The 19,893-nt window shown below is 35.0% G+C and overlaps 2 protein-coding genes across 16 annotated transcripts in view; one reads left to right on the plus strand and one right to left on the minus strand.

The window, feature by feature from the left end:
- Positions 1 to 35: 35 nt before the first annotated feature.
- Positions 36 to 8,977, minus strand: rnf181 (ring finger protein 181). 2 transcript variants are annotated; one of them, NM_200306.1, is given in 6 exon segments: positions 36 to 984; positions 2,119 to 2,193; positions 5,508 to 5,623; positions 5,783 to 5,916; positions 8,257 to 8,354; positions 8,921 to 8,969. In NM_200306.1, coding segments are annotated over 5 exon segments (471 nt in total). In that variant the 5' UTR covers positions 8,343 to 8,354; positions 8,921 to 8,969; the 3' UTR covers positions 36 to 924.
- Positions 8,288 to 19,893, plus strand: part of si:ch211-102c2.8 — a 21,167-nt gene continuing 9,561 nt past the window's right edge. Inside the window, exons 1-18 of one of the 14 annotated variants that reach the window (XR_012406872.1) lie at positions 8,288 to 9,354; positions 10,368 to 10,423; positions 10,498 to 10,598; positions 10,682 to 10,727; positions 10,894 to 10,998; positions 11,265 to 11,537; positions 14,587 to 14,664; positions 14,770 to 14,877; positions 15,025 to 15,094; positions 15,787 to 15,922; positions 16,000 to 16,092; positions 16,183 to 16,295; positions 16,420 to 16,492; positions 17,390 to 17,512; positions 18,109 to 18,178; positions 18,319 to 18,507; positions 18,747 to 18,809; positions 18,906 to 19,001. Coding sequence is in view for 9 of the 14 variants with exons in the window: in XM_009301564.5 (XP_009299839.1) it covers positions 10,312 to 10,423; positions 10,498 to 10,598; positions 10,682 to 10,727; positions 10,894 to 10,998; positions 11,265 to 11,537; positions 14,587 to 14,664; positions 14,770 to 14,877; positions 15,025 to 15,094; positions 15,787 to 15,922; positions 16,000 to 16,092; positions 16,183 to 16,295; positions 16,420 to 16,492; positions 17,390 to 17,512; positions 18,109 to 18,234; positions 18,319 to 18,507; positions 18,747 to 18,809; positions 18,906 to 19,001 (1,905 nt within the window). In the remaining 5 variants the exon portion in view is untranslated. Of the gene's footprint in view, positions 9,355 to 10,254; positions 10,424 to 10,497; positions 10,599 to 10,681; positions 10,728 to 10,893; positions 10,999 to 11,264; positions 11,538 to 14,586; positions 14,665 to 14,769; positions 14,878 to 15,024; positions 15,095 to 15,786; positions 15,923 to 15,999; positions 16,093 to 16,182; positions 16,296 to 16,419; positions 16,493 to 17,389; positions 17,513 to 18,108; positions 18,235 to 18,318; positions 18,508 to 18,746; positions 18,810 to 18,905; positions 19,002 to 19,893 lie in introns of all 14 variants that reach the window. The other 13 variants (XR_012406874.1, XR_012406875.1, XM_073952191.1 and 10 more) reach the window with 13 other exon arrangements.

Raw genomic sequence — 19,893 nt, forward strand, 5'->3', positions numbered from 1 at the left:
CGACACATTCTTCAGCACACAAAAAACTAATAAGACGTACACGTTTAGAGAAGCTTGATGTGTTTTTTGTATTTTATTTAAAAATATGGAAAAGACAATTTGACATTACGAATTCAGACAGTTTTCCTGCTCCATTTATTACAATAACTTTACAGACACCTATTATTCACATATATTTTTCATGAGGTAGAGTTCTACCATATTATATAAGACTTTTATTTTTTTTAAAGAGATTTTTCACCCAAAAATGAAAGCTCTGATATCATTTACTCACCCTTCACTTGTTCAAACCCCTATTTAAGCTTTGTTCTTGTGTTTAACACAAAAGTAGATATTTTGAAAAATGCTGCTTGACTTTTATAGTATGTTTTCCTATTGTGAAAGTCGATGCGTTTCTTCTTTTGTCTAACATTAGTAATATTTTGGGTGAACTATCCCTTTAGGGCAAGTCCACTGGCAGAAACCATGCCTAATGTGTCCCAGTGCACTCAATATGATTTATTGTACTCACTATGGCAACCATTGCTTATTATAATGATAGTTTATTCAGCACTTGAAGACGAGAAATCTCAGGGAGCAAAACGAATTAGCATAAGATAATGGAGCAAGACGATTCAATTTCACACTAAAACACAAACGGCTTTAAAACATTTAATAAAACCAGAAATGTATCCGTAAGACTACAATTCTCAGTTCCCAGTGCATAGCCATACAAAAGCCTTAAAAGGAATAACATTAAAAATTGTGCTGTTTTTTTTTTTTTTTTGTTTGTTTGTTTGTTTGATCCCACCCCACCACCCCAAGTACAAGCAAACATACTCGTTTGAAAGCCTGGTCCCTGCACAGTAAACTCTCACTTTCGACAGACTGAAAGCTGAATTCATATATATATATATATATATATTTGTATCAAGTATTCTGTGGTCATGTGTACATGGCTCCATGTAGATCCTCTAGCCTGTGTTCTCTCTGTCTTCTCCTTTCCTGTAGACAGAAGCACAAGCAGTAAACCCTCAGGAACATTTTCTTTAAGATGTTGCAGAATGATACTAGGTAACACTTTACTCGAATGGGGTGTTCATAAGAAGATCACTAAACCTTTATAATCACACCAAGTAGGGATGCTCTGATCGATCGGCTGGAGACTGGTATCGGCCGGAGATCAGTATCAGCCGATAATCACATTTTAGGACTTGATTGAAACTCGCCAATCTGGCCGATCTCATAAACCGATAACAGATGTTTTGAATTAGATAAAATACCCTGTAAATCATGAAGATGAGTGAATTAGCAAGAGAGCAGATTGTAAGAGGCATGATGATGTTCTAAGCCAGTGGTTCTCAAACTTTTTTCATCAAGTACTGCCTCAGAAATATTTTTTTTTCTCTACAAGTACCACCACTGGTATTGAAATACAGAAGTGTATCCCTAATTAAGCACCAACAACTCTACACAGTTCAAAAATGAGGCAGTTTAATTACTATTATTATGGATATTTATTATTTTCAGCCACTTTATCCATTATAAACAGTTTAAATCATAACACTGTACTGTGCTTATAGGTAAAAAAAATTATAAAACGTTAACGTTTAAATTAAAATGTGCTTTTTAAAGTTAATTAAAAATGGCACTGTCCTTAAAGTAAAGAGAAAAGTGCTGTTCTTAAATGTAAAGTATTAGCATAAAGTAGCCTTTTCATAAAAACCTGGAAATGTTTCTTGGACCTCATAAATATAGGCTATATGTCATCATATTCATATATAAACTCTTTTTGATAAATATTGAAATATACGTTGCATGTATGACTTATTTGCAAAACTTTAAAACATATGCAGGATAAGTTGGCGGTTCATTCCGCTGTGGCGGCCCCAGATTAATAAAGGGACCAAGCTAAAAAGAAAATGAATGAATGAATGACATAACCGAGCAAAATACATTTAAAATACACTTAACACCTAATAGTTGGCAAAATCATGCATACAATCTCATTCACATTCATGACATGGCATGATCAAGGTTTCATGACCGCCTTATAAACACCCCTTCAAGTAAAGTGTGACCGAATGGTATAAACCAATCATTGAATTATCTGACAGTAAAAAGATGACACAGTCTTACCTTGTCTTTTTTGAACTCTTCATAGTCTGCATTGTCAGTGGGCAGTTCAAGTCGACACAAGGGACATGAATTGGTCTGTAATGAAATGTCAAAATACTACTGATGCTAATGCATTTACATCATCATTAGGGGCACAGGCTTCACAGAGTGGGACACAGAAAAGAAAGTTGGGGAAAGATGGAGATTTATGCTTATTTATTTATGCTTTACTCTAAACCTAACCTAATTTTAAGGGACCGTAAAACCCAACCGTCAGTAACCAGAGGGCATAACCCATACTTCTAAGTATTTTGAGCAAAACTGCCCTCGCCTAACCCAAACTCTAACTTCAACCTAATCTGTAGGGAAAAACCAAAGGACAGAACTCATCCTTCAAAGTACTTTTGGGAAAAATACACAAACCCTAAACCCAACCCTGACTAAAAACCAGAACCCAAAACAAACAAATTGAGGATCTGGGGGCTATTCCATAAACCAAGCTTACAGAAAAAGCCAGGCTTATTTTGGTGAGTCAGGTTTATTAATGGCGGATACGGTTTCATAAATCAAATTTACGATAGTTCAAACTTAGTTACCCTGGCAACTTATGCTGGGAAACTAGCCTGGTCCGGGGCAGGCTAACTCCAAGGCTAAGCCTTAAGTTCAAGCTTAATCAAAGTAATGTTAACATTCACCTGCCATAATTTAATACCATTTAAATTCACTTAACCTCTTAATAATGATTAAAACTTTAGTCACTAAATAGCACAAAAAAAAAATTATATATATATATATATATATATATATATATATATATATATATATATATATATATATGTATGTATGTATGTATGTATGTATGTATGTATGTATGTATGTATGTATGTATGTATGTATGTATGTATGTATGTATGTATGTATGTATGTATGTATGTATGTATGTATGTATGTATGTATGTATGTATGTATGTATGTATGTATGTATGTATGTATGTATGTATGTATGTATGTATGTATGTATGTATGTATGTATGTATGTATGTATGTATATATATATATATATATATATATATATATATATTCCAAACTTTGCATTGGTACTGAATAATCTAACGTATATGCACAAATATATTATTGTAAAGCAATCTCTCTCTCGATATATATATATATATATATATATATATATATATATATATATATATATATATATATATATGCACGTTTTTTTTTCCGGCTTAGTGCCTTTATTAATCTGGGGTTACCACAGCGCAATGAACGGCCAACTTATACAGCATATGCTTTATGCAGCGGACGCCTTCACTTGGAAACATCCATACACACTCATTCACATTCCTACACTATTTAGCCAATTTAGCTTATTCCATTCACCTATAGCGCATGCCGCATGTCTTTGGATTTGGGGGAAACCGGAGCACCTGGAGGAAACCCACGCGAGCACGGGGGTAAGAAAGACACTGACAAATATAAAGACTACATTTTTTAAATAATGAATTTAAAGCTATAAAATGAGTGGAATAACCAGGAGATGATCCGTGCTGTGCTGCAGCGTCACTTTAATGTAAAGATATTTTCAAACGGGCCGCGGGAAACAAGTGGCAAAGGGAAAGCAATGATTTGCAGCAGATTCGGGAGCAAATAAAAAATCCCACCGCTTGTGTGTGCACGGCTTTTTGTTTATTTTAAACCTATGTGCTTACATTTAGAACATTTTGTATGTTACAGTGAGCCTGTAGTGCATTAAAACTTTTCCTTGCAAGCATTGGCAGTAAGCGCAAATCCTCTCTCTCTCACGCACATGCGCGCTGTCAAGCACAATTACTATGTATTATAACAAATATTTAATTTCATGTTAATAGGCTTAAATAATAGCATATACTTAAATATATATTGCTACTGTAGCCTACTGAACAATCTGCAGTTTCGCGGCTCACTGGCTGTGAACAGCTGTGTGTCATTTCAGAGCTCTTTCAGTTCTCGAAGTTGCCATGGTAGCACACAACATAATCGATGTATCTATGCTCGACTTTTAAGGTTTCACGGCAGAAACGTGCACGAGCAGTTATCTAGATTATTTAAACTGAACTTAGACTAGTTAGATCAAATGATCTTCAACTTGCTGTTATGGAACCAATTTAAGCGTGGACGTTTAGTTCAGCTCATTGAAGTCAGGCTTTTGACTTTAATCCCCGCTTTTCTTAACCACTTTTATGAAATAGCCCCCTGGTCAAATCCTTATTACAAACTGGCAATAAGACGCTGAACTGGGATTGATTAACCAAGGCTGACCCCCTCAGATGAGGGTGTCTAGTGTTTGAAGAGTCGAAACACTCGATACATCTGAGGTACACTACTGATGAAGTGTCTTAAATATTTCCCTCTCACAACTGGTCTTGAGGTAGTTACAAAAGAAAAATCCCACCTCACAGTAGAGGTTTGCATTCGAGCCGCGGGACCCGACCAGATTTCTGCGGCGCGGGAATAAATTTCCGAAAAAAGCACGGGAGCGGTCGGTAACGGGTTTAATTTGGGACGGGAGCGGGCCGTCTAGCAATATCGCTCCCGACTCCCGAGCAAGCACGCGTATGTATGCGTGTAAATTAAATAGCGCGATGCTGTGTTTAGCTTGTTTGTTGCTGTGTGTGTGTGTGTGTGTGTGTGTGTGTGTGTGTGTGTGTGTGTGTGTGTGTGTGTGTGTGTGTGCGCGCACGAATGAGAGAGAGAGAGAGAGAGAGAGAGCTTTGCCTGTGTGTGTGCTTGGTGCTTATGTGTGTGTGTTTATACAGACAGCTTGTTATAGGCTGTCTGGACTCTGTATAGCTGGGTGGTGTTCGGTTTTGTTCTCCCCCCGCTCTTTAGTGGGATCGGGCACGGCGGGTAGAAAACGGGGCGGGTTGGGCAGCGGGACAACAAATGCTGAATGTAAGCGGGAGCGGTCGGGTTCGGGCTAAAACCTGGTGGGTGCGGGCGGAAGCGGGATTTAAAATTTAGTCCCGCGCAGATCTCTACCTCACAGTCATCGATCCCAACAGCGTTCGCCCATTGAAACTATTCCAAAGGCGCTCACACATCGAACCACAATTAACAATTATAACACAAAATGATTGGCTACAGTACCATTAAATAGTGGGTTTTTTTGACCGAACACTACTACTAGCAGTCAGCAAAGAAGAGCCTTTAGGATAGGTACAAATACAAAACTATAATATATATATTTTTCAGAATAAGTTGGGACATTAAAAGCAGAGCTAAAATAAAGCCCTACAAATGGTGTCACCAATGTAAGTTCACTCACAGAAAACAATGTATGAATTTTAATCAAGGTTGGCTTTAACTTGTGCATCTCATCTGGTGTTTTGGTCAGAGAATATTAAAATCCCATCTAAACATACCTTATTAAGCCAAGGCAAGATGCATCCAGTGTGAAACAGATGTTTACAGGGCATCTCTCTAACCGACTCCTGCTCCTCAAACTCCAGCAAACACACAGGACATTTTACTCCTTTATCTGACAAACAAAGAAAGAGCCTCAGAAATTGACTTGCTGCCATTGACACCACACAGTCTACCAAATGTTATTAGCAGTTTTCTTCACTGCCAGTTCTTTCGTGTAATAATGTCTGCTGTCAAAGTGTGGTTTGAGAGTTGTGAATGAGTGTTGTGTCACCTGCTTGTTCAGGGGAAATGATGACCACAGGAAGACTCTGAACCACAGCTTTTGCAGCAGGAGGAGGAAGACGCTGATCCCAGTCAGACAAATCAAATGAACCCGAGTCTATGTCAAGACCCTGCATCAGAGACCTGCAGCCGCAAAAAAAAAAAAAAGAATAGAAAAGTTAGCTCTATCGTGTCATATTCAAACACATTTTAGTACAGATGATACCAATTTTAATGCTAATTCACTATTTCATTACTAATTAATGCGAATTCTTTGTTAATTGAATGATCCTTTAATATTCTGATTTGCTGCTTGAGAGAAACTTATTATAATTGATGTTTAAAAAAAAGTTGTGCTGCTTAATATTTACATGAAAAGTGAAATCCATTTGAATTCCTCTTGTTTCAGAAATTTCAGATAAAAATAATGTACATTTAAAAAAAAAACAATTACAATTTATGGCATTATTAATGCATAGTTGGCTTCACTATTAATGACAGTTTACTTCTAATTTGTTTAACGCATCCTTACTACTTTTTTTTACTTTTTAAATAACGGAGTTCAAACTTTTGAACAGTACTGTAACTGAAAACTAATATTATTATTATTTTTTTTTATTACAAATTGTACTTAGTTTACAAATATTATTAAACAAACTCCATTATAGATAAGATATTTTCATGAAGGAGAAGTAAAGAATTGACCACAGGCAAAGATTTTTATATACTGTAGATGGGAAATTCGTTACATTTGAACAGCTGTATAAAGCTTTTAACCTCTCAGAGTCACAATTTTTCCACTATTTACAGGTGCGCCATTACATAAAACATTCTTTTACTGAGTTTCAAGAACTGCCACAGGACCATAATATATACAATCTTTTGTGTAACCTCCTATGACCAAACATCTGGTGACGCAGTTTGTTTGTTTGTCTACCGATTTGCTGTATCTTCTGATCACCATGAATTGGCATGAGAAGAGGATATTGGAATTAACATTTCAAATGATACCTGGGAAGAGGGGCTGAAGTGAATTCATACCCGTTTTATCGATGTTAGATTACAACTTATACAGTTTAAAGTGGTACATAGTAGGCACGGGCCGGTATAAGATTCTGACGGTATAATAACCTTGGGTAAAAATATCACAATTTGACGGTATTGCGATTGCCATTACTGCTCTAAAATACATTCTTTTTAAATGTCTGGGTAAAAAACTAAAACTTTTTATGCTTTGAACACAATATATTTTATTTTGAGAAACATTTAAAATATTTTGGAACAGTAAACCACCGTCATTGGGTATCATTTCTGTTGGAGAAAACATTAGTTCAGATTTTGAATTAGCCCTGTTTGCATACTCTGAGCCTGTGTTAGCATGGTCACATAATCAGCAAATGTCTATTATGTTTGGTATGGTGGTGGCTAAAAGGGTGATCTTGATGGATTGGTAGTCCACTTCACCACCTATTTTCATAAATGGCTGACTGAAATGGTTGCTGCTCTTAAACTTGAAAGAATTAGTTTTGCTAGGGCAGATGCTTCTAAAGAGTTTGAAAAGTTTGGGGCCTCTTCTTTGCTCATTGTTTTAAGAGTTGAAAGTAGGGCGCTTTCTTTTCAATGTTTTGAGTTTGATCAAGTTAAACTTTATGGTATATTTTATTTACTCTATATGGTGCATGTTTAGATGGACTGGTGCTTGTTTGTTTTTTGTTTAAATTGATTTACTTATTTCTTTTTTTCTTATTATTTGTATAAAAACATATTATGGATTGTATAATTGTTTTTGTTCTGTTTTGTACTTATAAAAAACTTATTAAAAATATTTTCAAAAAACCTCCATTATTTATCTTGGCATTAAAAATATATGGTACATGTCATTTTGTCTTTCCATGATCACATTCCAGGTTTCTTTGGATAAAAAATATATAAAATAAAAGGACCAGCAACTTCAAATTTATAAGCGAATTAAATAAAAATGTAATCATGTTTTACCATGGTATTACTGCAAATAACACCTTTTAATTAATTAAAATAAATGATATTCTTTCAAATTAGATTTTTTTTTACATTTGAACATGGGTTTCAATAGATATACGGAATATTGTTTCAATATATCATTGAATGGCATTTTTAATAACATAAGAGAATTCTGTCATCATTTACTCATCCTCCACTTGTTGAAATTTAGTTTGAGTTTCTTTCTTTTTGTTGAATACAAAAAATACTGAATATTGAAAACAACAACTTCTGACTTCCATAGCATTTTTGTTCCAACTAATGATGAGTTAAACATTCTTTAGAATATATTGTTTCATGATTAACAGCATGATTAACAGAAGAAAAAAAATCATACAACTTGAGTGAGTAAATGGTGAGGAAATATCATCTTTGGGTGAACTAACCCTTTAACAGAGTTAGTAAATAGTTTATTGAGAGTTGAATGTGTTTAGTTCCGCTAGATGGCGCTGTGGTGTCGGTTACCTCGCCAGCTCCAGCAGCGCGTTCTGTCTGTACTGTTCTTCTGGATTCGTGGGCTCACAGTCATGCTCATCAAAGTATGAGGCCATTTTTTACTTCGCCTGAGAAAAAAAGGACAATACACATACGATTTGAATGACTACTACTTAACAGAGGATAGTGGAAACTGAAAAGTTCAAGACCTGTCGAACAGTGAGGCTGTTACTTTCACAGCAGCAAGTAACGTTACTGGCCATTGGAGTGTAGACAACAACTTCTCAAATGGATTTTAATATTTCATGAACCAACATTATAATGACACAACAATGTAATCAGACGTCACGATTTTACGATGAAATAACTATATTAATATCGATTTCTATTCCAGAGCAAACATGGTAAACTCTCTTTTCTAACGCTGAAAGAAAGAGGCATATTGGCGTAAGTTAAAGTATCCGTCAAGTACTTACTGGGTTTACATTTTCTGAGATTTAATGATCTTTTTAAAAGATACAAGATGATGACATCAGTTACAATACTATTCTGCTAACTGGTTAGCATACTAATTCACAGTAAATCTAAATTTACCAAACATCATACTCACGAAAAGCGTATGTACTAGCCTGATTCGGTAGACATGGTAGAATATAATATTGAATTCAATGCAGTCAAGGGTAAATGTACTTACTGTTTTGAAATTGCTAATCATCAGGGATGGAAACTTGTTTCACTGCACTGTCAGCGCGAGCACATCAGCTCTATCGCGATATTTGCGAGAGGGCGGGAGTTGCCAGATAGTAGTAAAAAAACTCCCCACGACTATTTACATTTTTTTAGTGTAGTAAAGACACAATTCATAAATTGTGCTTATTTCTGCTCATTATATGTTATTTATATAATTAATATGTATTAAAATATATCTGTATATATAAACATTATCTAACAAAAACACTTTACTGCATTGCAAACAAACCAAAAACATAAATCTCTTCAAGTTTGCGGCGCAGCAGGCAGTTGTGGTTGCCATGACGCTGAGGCGAATGAATGTGTACATGCCAACCAATTTCTGCTGTCCAGGCTCGTTGTTCGTTTTTAAAGAGAAAAGACGTCAAGTGGAGAAACGTAAGTGTAAAACCTAAAACTTATTAAACAACCCAACTAATGCTTGCGTAATGATACATTTCAAAGTTCTGAGGGAAAATTCTGTTTTAACTGCTGATAATTAATCGATTGAGAACTACTGCGGTGCAATTATTGTCATTTTTTGGTGAAAAAAGCTATTATGTGTTAAAACACGGTTTACTTTAACCTATCTAACTTATTAGTAAATAAAGGTATATTTAAGATGCTGCTTTGCATAATTCTCTTGTGAAATCTGTGATAAGTTGGCTTCTGTTGGGATTGTAATTATGCTGTAGGGCAGGCTACAATTTTGGAAACATTGGCTCATTTTTTAATGATAACATACAGCCAAATGTTTCTGTTACTCTTAAAGAAATTATTTTCGGTTATTATGAATCTGCTTCTACTAAGAGAAATGCTTGTTTTGTTATAAATGTAATTTATTTTCTTTGTAAATTCCATATTATCCACAAATGCAAATTTACTAATACCAAACCATATTTTCCTCCTTTTTTGCAGGAATTTAGTCATTATTTACATTTAATTTCAATATCTAAAAATAAGAAAGCAAAAATAACTATTTCATGTTGTAATGACTTTAATTTATGTACTGTAATTGATTCTTAAATGTCTTACCCTCAAGTTTATATCATTTTCTTTCTTTCTTTCTTTCTTTCTTTCTTTCTTTCTTTCTTTCTTTCTTTCTTTCTTTCTTTCTTTCTTTCTTTCTTTCTTGTATCTTTTTTCATTGACAATGTAATTTATATTCTGTATTGTAAACACGTATTGCTACAAACTTGTCAACTGTTTTTTGCAACAACAAAAAAATTTGGCTTCTGTTTACTTCATGAGGGTCTTTCTAACTAGTTCATTGGAGACCCCTTCTGTTGTGTTTCCTAGGCAACCACAAAACCAGCAGCTCCCCCTTAAACAGTCTGCCTCTACTCTAGCTCACAAATGAAGACAAATGTTCTCAAAACAACCTCATGCATGAAGGATTTTTTGTTTTTTAGAACAGGCATGGAAAATGATGGATCTGGAGAAAACACAGATGAGCTGCTCTCTGCAGGTCAGACCACCTGACATTTACTTTTTGTGCCCATGCATTTGTTTATTGGCAAAATTCATGTCATGTCTTCTCAGATGTGGATGATGATGTTGATGTCTACGGTCTCATACCTCTGTCTCATGATTGCTGTGATGTGCTTCTGGACACCATTGACAGTCAGCTGAGTCACCTACAGGTCAAGCACTTACCATCTGATGAAATGTTGATAACCAGGAAAAATGGTAAAGAATTAGACCTGATTTTGTATTCCACCAATAGATCCACAAGCAAGTGCATGAAGAAAGATATGAGTGTCCTATTTTGAGTAAGTCATTTTGTAAAAGAAACAATATGTAATTCAAATTAGTAAAAATTTATATAAAAAATTATAACAATTTAAGTGAAATTTGCAGATTTTATTTATGCATTTTTATCCTATATATTTATTATTTTAAAATCCATCTGTGTTTATAATACTTTCTATATTCCAGGCTGTCTAGACGGGAATCAGTCTGTAAGTAAAGACACAGGCTTGGGGAGCAGCACTTTTCCAACTAATGAAAAAACACCATCCACTCCTGACTGGACTCGCTCAGGTAATGCATTCTAAATTAATCATTTATAGATAGAAATATATAATGAAATGATATTCAAACTATTGATCAAAGTAGACAATTATGAATATTAAGTATAAAGTACTTATACTTTACTGCTATAACGTACATTATCATTTAAACTGTGTTCTGAAGGCAGACAGAGTAAAGTAAATTTGCAGTAAAAATTTTTTGTATGTTACTAATATGACTAACAATGATCAATATAGGGGAAAAAATCCATAATCATTTCCTGTTCCATTTCTCAGAAGTCAGTGATGAACATGTAGACCACCAGTCAATGAGGAAAACTGGAGCCACAGTTACAGAAGTGTGGTTACAGAATCCTGAAGGAGATCCATCCAGCTTGAGCTCAATGTCCAGGGTAGAGCAGTGTCGTTGGAGGCTCGAGAAGCTTCTTGGAAGAAATACAGAGGTGGCAGGAATAGGAAATGAGGAGGACGACTTCACGATGAACAGCGTCTGTACTGAGGACTTCTCAACACGCTTTAGAGATGAAATGCTAGTCCTGCCAACCTCAGGTACACAGACTGAGCGAGAGGTCATAAACATTCATAATGACCGACTGATTATGTAAACAAGAACTGAAATTTAAACAATATGAGTTCCGATATTTATATCAGTTGTGTCTTTTTAAACTATCTTCTCATACACAAACACACACTCAATATTTGTCAAGTATAATGGTATTTCTAACAAAATATAAAATATTTTAATTGGCTGTTGTTCAACGGTTATGACAAGTCAAAGTAATAAAGTGTAGGCACCATAGTTTTAATGGATTATCTTACCATGTGCTTCCATATGTGGCTCAGATTTGATAAAAATGATGCTGAAAATAAATCATTTCATGTACTTATACTTTTTTTATTTTATTAAATCATTAATTATTATCATGGTTATATTGTAAAATACACTGCCCATTTAAAGAAAATGTCATGCACTAATATTTTGTTGGACCGCCTTTAGCTTTGATTATGGCATGCATTCACTGTGGCATTTTAATATGCGTCTGCAATGTCACAACATTTATTCCCATTCAGAGTTGCATGAAAATTTTACCAAGCTCTTATGTTGATGAAAGTAGAGTCAGATCACTACACAAAGCCTTCTCCAGCACATCCCAAACATTCTCAACAGGGTTAAGGTCTGGACTCTCTGGTAGCCAATCCATGTGTAAAAATAATGTCTCCATGTGCTCCATGAACCACCCTTTCACAATTCTGATGAATCCTGGCATTCATTGTCATCTTGGAATATGCCTGTCATCACAGAAGAAAAAACATTGATGGAATAACCTGGTCGTTCAGTATATTTAGGCAGTCAACCGACCTCATTCCTTGGGCACATAACATAGCTGAACATGACCAACGGCAGCTTCCCCAGATACAGTTACATTAAGCAGAAGCTTTGTCCAAAGCAACTTATAATTGAGGAGGCATTCAGCAACAATAAGTGTAAATACACACTGTAAGTGCTAATTATACAAAAAAAACTATTTGTACTTAAAGAATTAAGTCCTAGAGATAGGAAAGGGGAGTATTTTTTTAGAGAGAAGAGTGTTTCTACAGGTGGTTTGTCAAGCCCACTCACCTGTGTGATACTCCCTAAAAAACACATAGAACACATGTTTTGTTTTGTGTTTGTTTAGATGCTAAGTGATCGTAAGAAAGTGTCTGGTACAAATGTGCAAAACTGGTGCAACTGTTGTTGTTTTTGTCAAATATGTTTATTGATATTTTTCCCTTTTCATCCCCATAAACTAGGCATACAGTAACAATGCAGCCTACACAACACATATCCACACCCTCCTTTTTTATATATATATATATATATATATATATATATATATATATATATATATATATATATATATATATATATATATACACACACACACACATACATATACACATTCAGATAACATAACTAAAAAAATAAATATATAATAAAATATTTAAATAAAAAGGATAATAAATAAATAAAAATAATTAATTGAAACATTGAAAAATATATAATGACAAAATAAGAAAAACAATAATGCAATAAAAAAAAATTAAATACATGTTTACGAACACACAATTGACATAATATTCATATATGTTCCCAAAGATAGTCAAAGTCCTTCGGCTTGCCTTTGATGATTAAGTTGATGCTGAAGTCTGTCCAGTCCAATACAGTTAAATATTTATTTTTTCCACATTTCTATGGATGGACCATCCATGTGTATCCAGTATAATGCAATAGCCCTTCTAGATGGAAGAAAACCAAAATCCAAAATTTTTGTCTTTCCAATTGTAAGTTCCATAGGATACAAACCAAGAATACCGAGCTTGGCATTTAAAGGGATTTTAATATTAAACATGTCTGACATGCATTCAATTATGTCTTTCCAAAACTTTTGTTTTTTAGGAAATTGCCAGAGGCAGTGACACATCTGGAATATTAACAGGGGTTATATACATTCTCTATAAACATTTACATTGAAGTAGTTAAAACCTGGTTTTTAATGTTTGTGTTTGAGTTTTCAAGCTAGCATAATTCCGGTCTGCTTCATCTACTGTATATCTTGTGCAAGAGTTGGTTAAAATGACAGAGAGATGAAAGAGTGTGTTTTCTACATGTGGTTTGTCAAGCCCACTCACCTGGATAAGACACACTCAGAATTGCATGTTTTGAGTTTGTCAGAGATCATAGCATTGCCCCCACAGTGTTGTATTAATATGCTTTTTGCATTAGTTAGGGTTAAATTAATAACTTGTGACCAGCTAAAACATAATTACCCATGCAGTAAGTATCCAATGGAAGGCTTCTACCTATTTGGCTACTTAAATCTATGTGGTAACTTTTTTGGACGGGCAGTGTATCAGCTCAATTTGAAGTAACTGTTGTATTTGATTATAGCTAGGGTGTAGAACTGGCATGTATGGAGTGGGCGTGTCCCCACCAATATCCACCAATTGCTGAAATGTCCCCACTAATAATTTAATCGCCTTCAAAATAGAATAATGCTCTGTCAACCCTTGGTAACCTAGAGGTGCTGAAAGGGTTAAATCATGTCCTCTTATTTGGTCCTCCCTTCCTAAACACATATGGACAGTGTGATTGGCTAGGAGTTTTTTTTGCTGTCAAGTGACTGAAAGCTGTACTTGCATTCGGATGTGAGAAGAGCCAAAACAAGAACATTTTCTAGTCCCCCTTCACTGTGCAAATGTGGACATAAGGAGCTACTTCAAGCTAAAGTCAAGTTTGATACGAGTCCACCATAATAAAATTAACCAAGGCTGTGTAAATACTCAAAATTCAGTTTCGATTTAGGCATCCATGTTTTTAAATAACAATAATCAGGATAAAACAGTTAAATTGCATTACATGCCTCTCTAAATGTCTGTACATTTATACCTCCTCAAAGCCAGAATGCAATAAAAGCATGCAAATTGTGCTTCAATAATTGTTAATTGTATTATTAAGTTTTTTAAACCTTCATGTTTTTAAAAGCACCAAACAAAATTTGTGCTGTTCAACTCATGCGCTCCATGTGCACATTATAAGTATTAATTTCTTCTGTAGCTCCAGATGCTCTCACCAGTGTGGAGCAATCGGGGAAACTACAGCATCAGTCCAGAACACCAGTGAGACACCTGGCAGGTACATAAGTAGTACTGTAGTATCATTTATAAGATTATTGTAATAAGCACTAAACTGTTGTAGTATTCAGAAAACATATAATATCCAATCAATGTCTTCTGGCAGGAATTCCCATGCAGAGTTTTGATTCAGTCACTATCGACACTGATCTGGACACCGTGTGCTCAGAACAGGTTCGACAGCACCTGAAGTCTGCACTCGGCAACAGGACAGGTGTGTGTGCCAAATTCCATGCTAAATACATTTGCAATTTCATTGATGTGAATCCTTTAATATTCTGCACAATTGCTTTGCTTTGCTGTCCATAATATGTTCATGTAATTGAGTTCTAAAAATATTCTCATTTTTTCTTATGTACAGCTTTTCGTCTTAGCCGAGAAAATGAATACTGTACAGGACAAACCATCCAAAACAATGGTCAACCCTTCAGGTACTTTTCAGTTTTTAAAAAATGAAGTTCAATTTGAAAATCCAAAGAAATCATTTAATAATTTTTGTCATGATTTGCTGCAATTTCTAAGAGTTTATTCAGAAACCCATCAGAGTATCTTTGGATCTTTGCAGTTGTAGTAATCTTCAGGTCACTTATGTTGTTTGAATAAATCTAAATGAATTAATGAATGAAAAATACATTTGACTGAAAACAGCACATTATTCAATTTTCCCATTTTCCATTGGCTTAGTCCCTTATTTATCAGGGGTCACCACAGCGGAATGTACCGCCAACTATTTCAGCATATGTTTACACAACGGTTACCCTTCCAGGGGCAACCCATTTCTGGAAAACACCCACATACTCTGGCATTCACACACACACACACACACACACACACTCTTACACTACAACAATTTAGATCATCTAATTCACCTGGAGGAAACCCACTCCAACACGAGGAGAACATGCTAACTTCACAGAGAAATGCCAACTGACCCAGCTGGGACTCGAACCAGCGACCTTTTTGCTGTGAGGTGACAGTGCTAACCACTGAGCCACCGACAGCATATTATATTGATTTGAAACAAAAGACAACACACTTTATGCAATAAAAATTACCAATAGAGCTTCCGTATATGTACTTAACTAAACACAACCATTCCTTAAGATTCCTCTGTGTGTTTTAGCTCTGATGATGAGAGAACTGTTGAGGAGACGAGCAGTGAAGGTGCCAAATCAAAGCTTTTCTACAGAAGGAGACATTCATCTGGCAGAAAGGGGAAGAGAAATTTATACAAGAGTCGAAGGAACGAGCCCCACATTGTAAGGCCTAAGTGTGTTTTACTGAAATGAAAACTGTCAGTAGAAATAATGGAATGCATTATTATCATGTATCACAGGGCACAGAAAAAACATTGGACAAGAGCAGAAATGATGGCAATCCGCTAAGAGAGCTGAGGATTTCAATTGCTGAGCTTCAACAGCAAAAAACAGTATGAATTAACACAGTGTAATTCTCTTAGTTATCCATTCAAAATACTAAAAAGCTTGTTCCTTAAGTAAAAGTGTTGTAATTTTCTCAGGGTATGCTTCATACTCTGCAGAAGCTGAGAGAGGAAGTGGATCAATCTAAAAGAGAGCATCTCTCTGTACAGCTCAGTGTGAAGGACAGCAGAGCACAGGTCCAGAACATCATGTATGTGCCACTCACTGGAACATTCATTTCATTTGCTTTAATACACACTTATGTCTTTAAGTTTTGTGCGTAAAATCCATGTATATTGTCAGAATTTTTTTAAAGCGCTCCGTGTGTCCTTTAGGAGTGAGCTACACAGACTGCAGGCCCAGAGGGACTTATGTTTGGAGGAGGTCAGGGTTCTGCAAGGGCAAAAGGTCACTCTTGTTGATGTATTTAAAAGTAGGAAAACAACAAGTATAAATGTTAGGAGTTTATGTTAGCCATTAATCAATGTATCAATAGTATACCAAAAATAACTTAATGATATATTAAAATACTCTATTTAGGAAACACAGTGCAGCCCAAAATAGTAATCGGGACTTGGGGAGCTGCGCAACGATAGATACATTTTTAGTAATGAAATTTAAACCACACTGAACTGAACTAAACTGAACTTCGACTCTGAAAACTCAATTTACTACAACTTCTATGTTAAGCTGCTTTGACACAATCTACATCAGTGGTTCTCAAAGTGGGGGTCGGGACCCCCCGAGGGGTCACGGGACAATGAAGGGGTGGTTTCCAAAAATCTATTTATTTTTATTAAACCATAAGAATTAACATTTTAATCCATAACCTACTAAAAAAATAGTCGTTTACAGTTACTAAATACACTACTGTATATAGTTACTATAGTAGCTTATAGTTACTAGTTCTATTGGATTGCGACCCCTCAGGTAATTACATTATATTAAAGACTCAGCAATAGCGTCAGATGCAGCAGATTGATTTTATAATAGCAGGTTAAACTTTCTGGCACATTTACAGCACTGACATACATTAAAAAAAATATAACGAAGAATAGACTTGGGTTTATTGGTGTGTGTGCGCCCCATTGCATGCAAGCTTTCTGTATTTATAACCACCTCAAAGAATATTGGGGATCGCAAGTTACTGGCATTGTTATTTTGGGGGTCGCGAGCTGAAAAGTTTGGGAACCCCTGGTCTACATTGTAAAAATGCTATAGAAATAAAGACTTTGACAATTAATACTTTAATTGTGTTTGATTGTGTAACAATTTTTATTGTGTGTTTTTTTTTTTCTCGGTCAGTGTGTAAGCCGCAGCGTGTCTGTTCTGGAGAGGGAAGAGATGGACAGACTGCTGGAAAATGCCAAATCTGAGTTGTTCTCAGAACAAAGGCGTTTCAGGAACACACTCGACTCTATGCAGGAGGTACTGTGGATCACTAGTAATACAGCACACATGACACATTGCCATAGGTAAGTGTCTGTACTCAAACAACACTGTACAATATTTTTATACAGTTGTTGGATTGCAATATTTCTTTTACAATTTCGATTCCTATTTTTAAAATGGGTGTTTTAAATTTTTTATTTAAGCAAAATTTTGGAGAACCATGTTCATTTAGGTTTGCTGTGACCACAGTATTAAACAAATGGCACAAAGTAGTCTTTTTTTGCAATATAAAGCTTTACTTGTAATATAAATTCCCAAAGCCTGAGATTCAAGGAACCTATTTATTATTATTTTTTGTAATCTAATCCAAGCCCTATTTTACTTTTTGCTTTAAAAATAAGCACAATTTCTTATTATTTTTTGCTAAATTCTATTTTTGCAATTAATCAAAGTTCAGACTCAATGAATCCATTTTGATGACACAATCCTTAAGTAACTTAATGACCAAATTAAAAAGGGCATTAACATGTTGTCTACATTAATTTTGTCTGCACAATAAATATAGATTGCAAATACAGATAGATATAGCCTACAATTTGTCCACATGCAGCTGTTTTGATTGTCTGTCTCAGAGGCTGGATGAGGTGAATCAGGAGCTGGAGCAGAGAGAGGAGGACAGCAGGAGCCTCCAGGAGAAATACAGTGAGCTCGAGAAGCAGCTGCTTCATGCCATCAGAGAAAAAGAACAGATAAAACTGGTTCTCGATTATTTAATCTTCTCAATCAGCCATGTCAGTGCTTTGAGTATCTAATATATCGTTTTATTAACTGTATGTCTGCAGGCCTCACAGAAGCATCTAGATCATCAAATAAAGCGTTTTGGGGCACTGGAGAGAATTGTTGCCCAAAAGGAATTGCTTTTGCAAGGGACGCAAGAAGCGAAGGAAGGCCTTCTTCTGGAGCTCTGTTCACTGAGAGAGGCACACAGCTTAAACCTGAGAGAAATGCAGAACAGATCTAAAAAAGACATGGTATGCAATACAGTCTCATTTTTTTCTGTTGTTGAAGATATCTTAATTATTATTTATCAATATTACATTCATTGTATCAAAACAAGTGTAAGTGACTTTTGAATTGTTAGAAAAGATTTGTGTTTTGAATATTCTTTTTTTTAATGTTGAAAAAACAACGAATACTAGTCAATGTACTGTGAATCATTGTTATATTTGTGATTATGTACATATACATATGATTATTAATCTCTTCTCAGGAGCAAGAGATTGAGAAACTGACATTGCAGTTAACCAAAAGCCATAAAGAGGAGCTTCAGAATGTAAATCTATTTATTTACTGAAAGATTTTCACGGATTATTCTGACATAATGTAATAGTCTGAATCAGCTTGGCTTGGTTTGATTGTGCTATTCCAGGTGTGTAAGCAGGCGGATGATTTGAGGTCAGCTTCTCTCAGTGACCAAGCTCAGATTCACAAACAAAGCCTGGACTCCTTACACAACTGCATCAAGGTCAGCTTTATGAGTTTTACTGAAGAACGTATTCTGAAGAAAGCTAAAATCCTATAACCACTGGCTTTCATAGTAGGAAACCCCAATACTATGGAAGTCAATGGTTTCAGGTTTCCAGCTTTCGTCAAAATATTTTCTTTCATGCCCAATAGAGGTAAAAAAATTTTAAAGGTTTGAAACAAGTAAAGAATTAGTGAATAATGTATTTTAAAGAGATTGTTCACCCAAACATGTTCACCATTTACTCACACTTAACTAAAACTATAAGGTTTGGTGTATGTAAGTGCTGCTGAAGTGAATTTAGAGAAAACTAGATAAAAAATATGTATTAGGGCTGGGCAACATGAAAAAGTCTCAAATCATATCTCGTATCCTGATAATCATACAGGTGAAGTCAGAATTATTAGCCCCCTTTGAATTTTATTTCTTTTTTAAATATTTCCCAAATGATGTTTAACAGAGCATGGACATTTTCACAGTATTTCCTATAATATTAGCAAATTAACAAATATAACAAAGCACTTTAAATATAACAAATTTAAAAGGTAGTTTTCTCTAGATTGTCTCTAGACATTTTTACTTGAACTTAAATTTACACTATTATATCCAGAACTCCAGAATGTTTGCATATTAAATCATAACATAAAAAAAAAACTTGAAATACATTTTTTCTTGCAATTTTTTTTATATTATGTAACTGGCCAATTATTAAATATTTTTACCCTGTTCATCTTACCTTACCACAGTGCCTTACCCTAAGTGAAGTTTATTCATAAACTAATTTCGAGAGGATCACATGCTTATGATTTATCACGGCCGGTCTCTCATTTGCTAATCACTATCTTCCAATCATATGAGCCCTAAGCTACTATAAATAGCCACAGTTTTCAGT

The sequence above is a fragment of the Danio rerio genome, chromosome 5 (assembly GCF_049306965.1).
Source record: "Danio rerio strain Tuebingen ecotype United States chromosome 5, GRCz12tu, whole genome shotgun sequence".
In the NCBI taxonomy this organism is placed as follows: domain Eukaryota; kingdom Metazoa; phylum Chordata; class Actinopteri; order Cypriniformes; family Danionidae; genus Danio; species Danio rerio.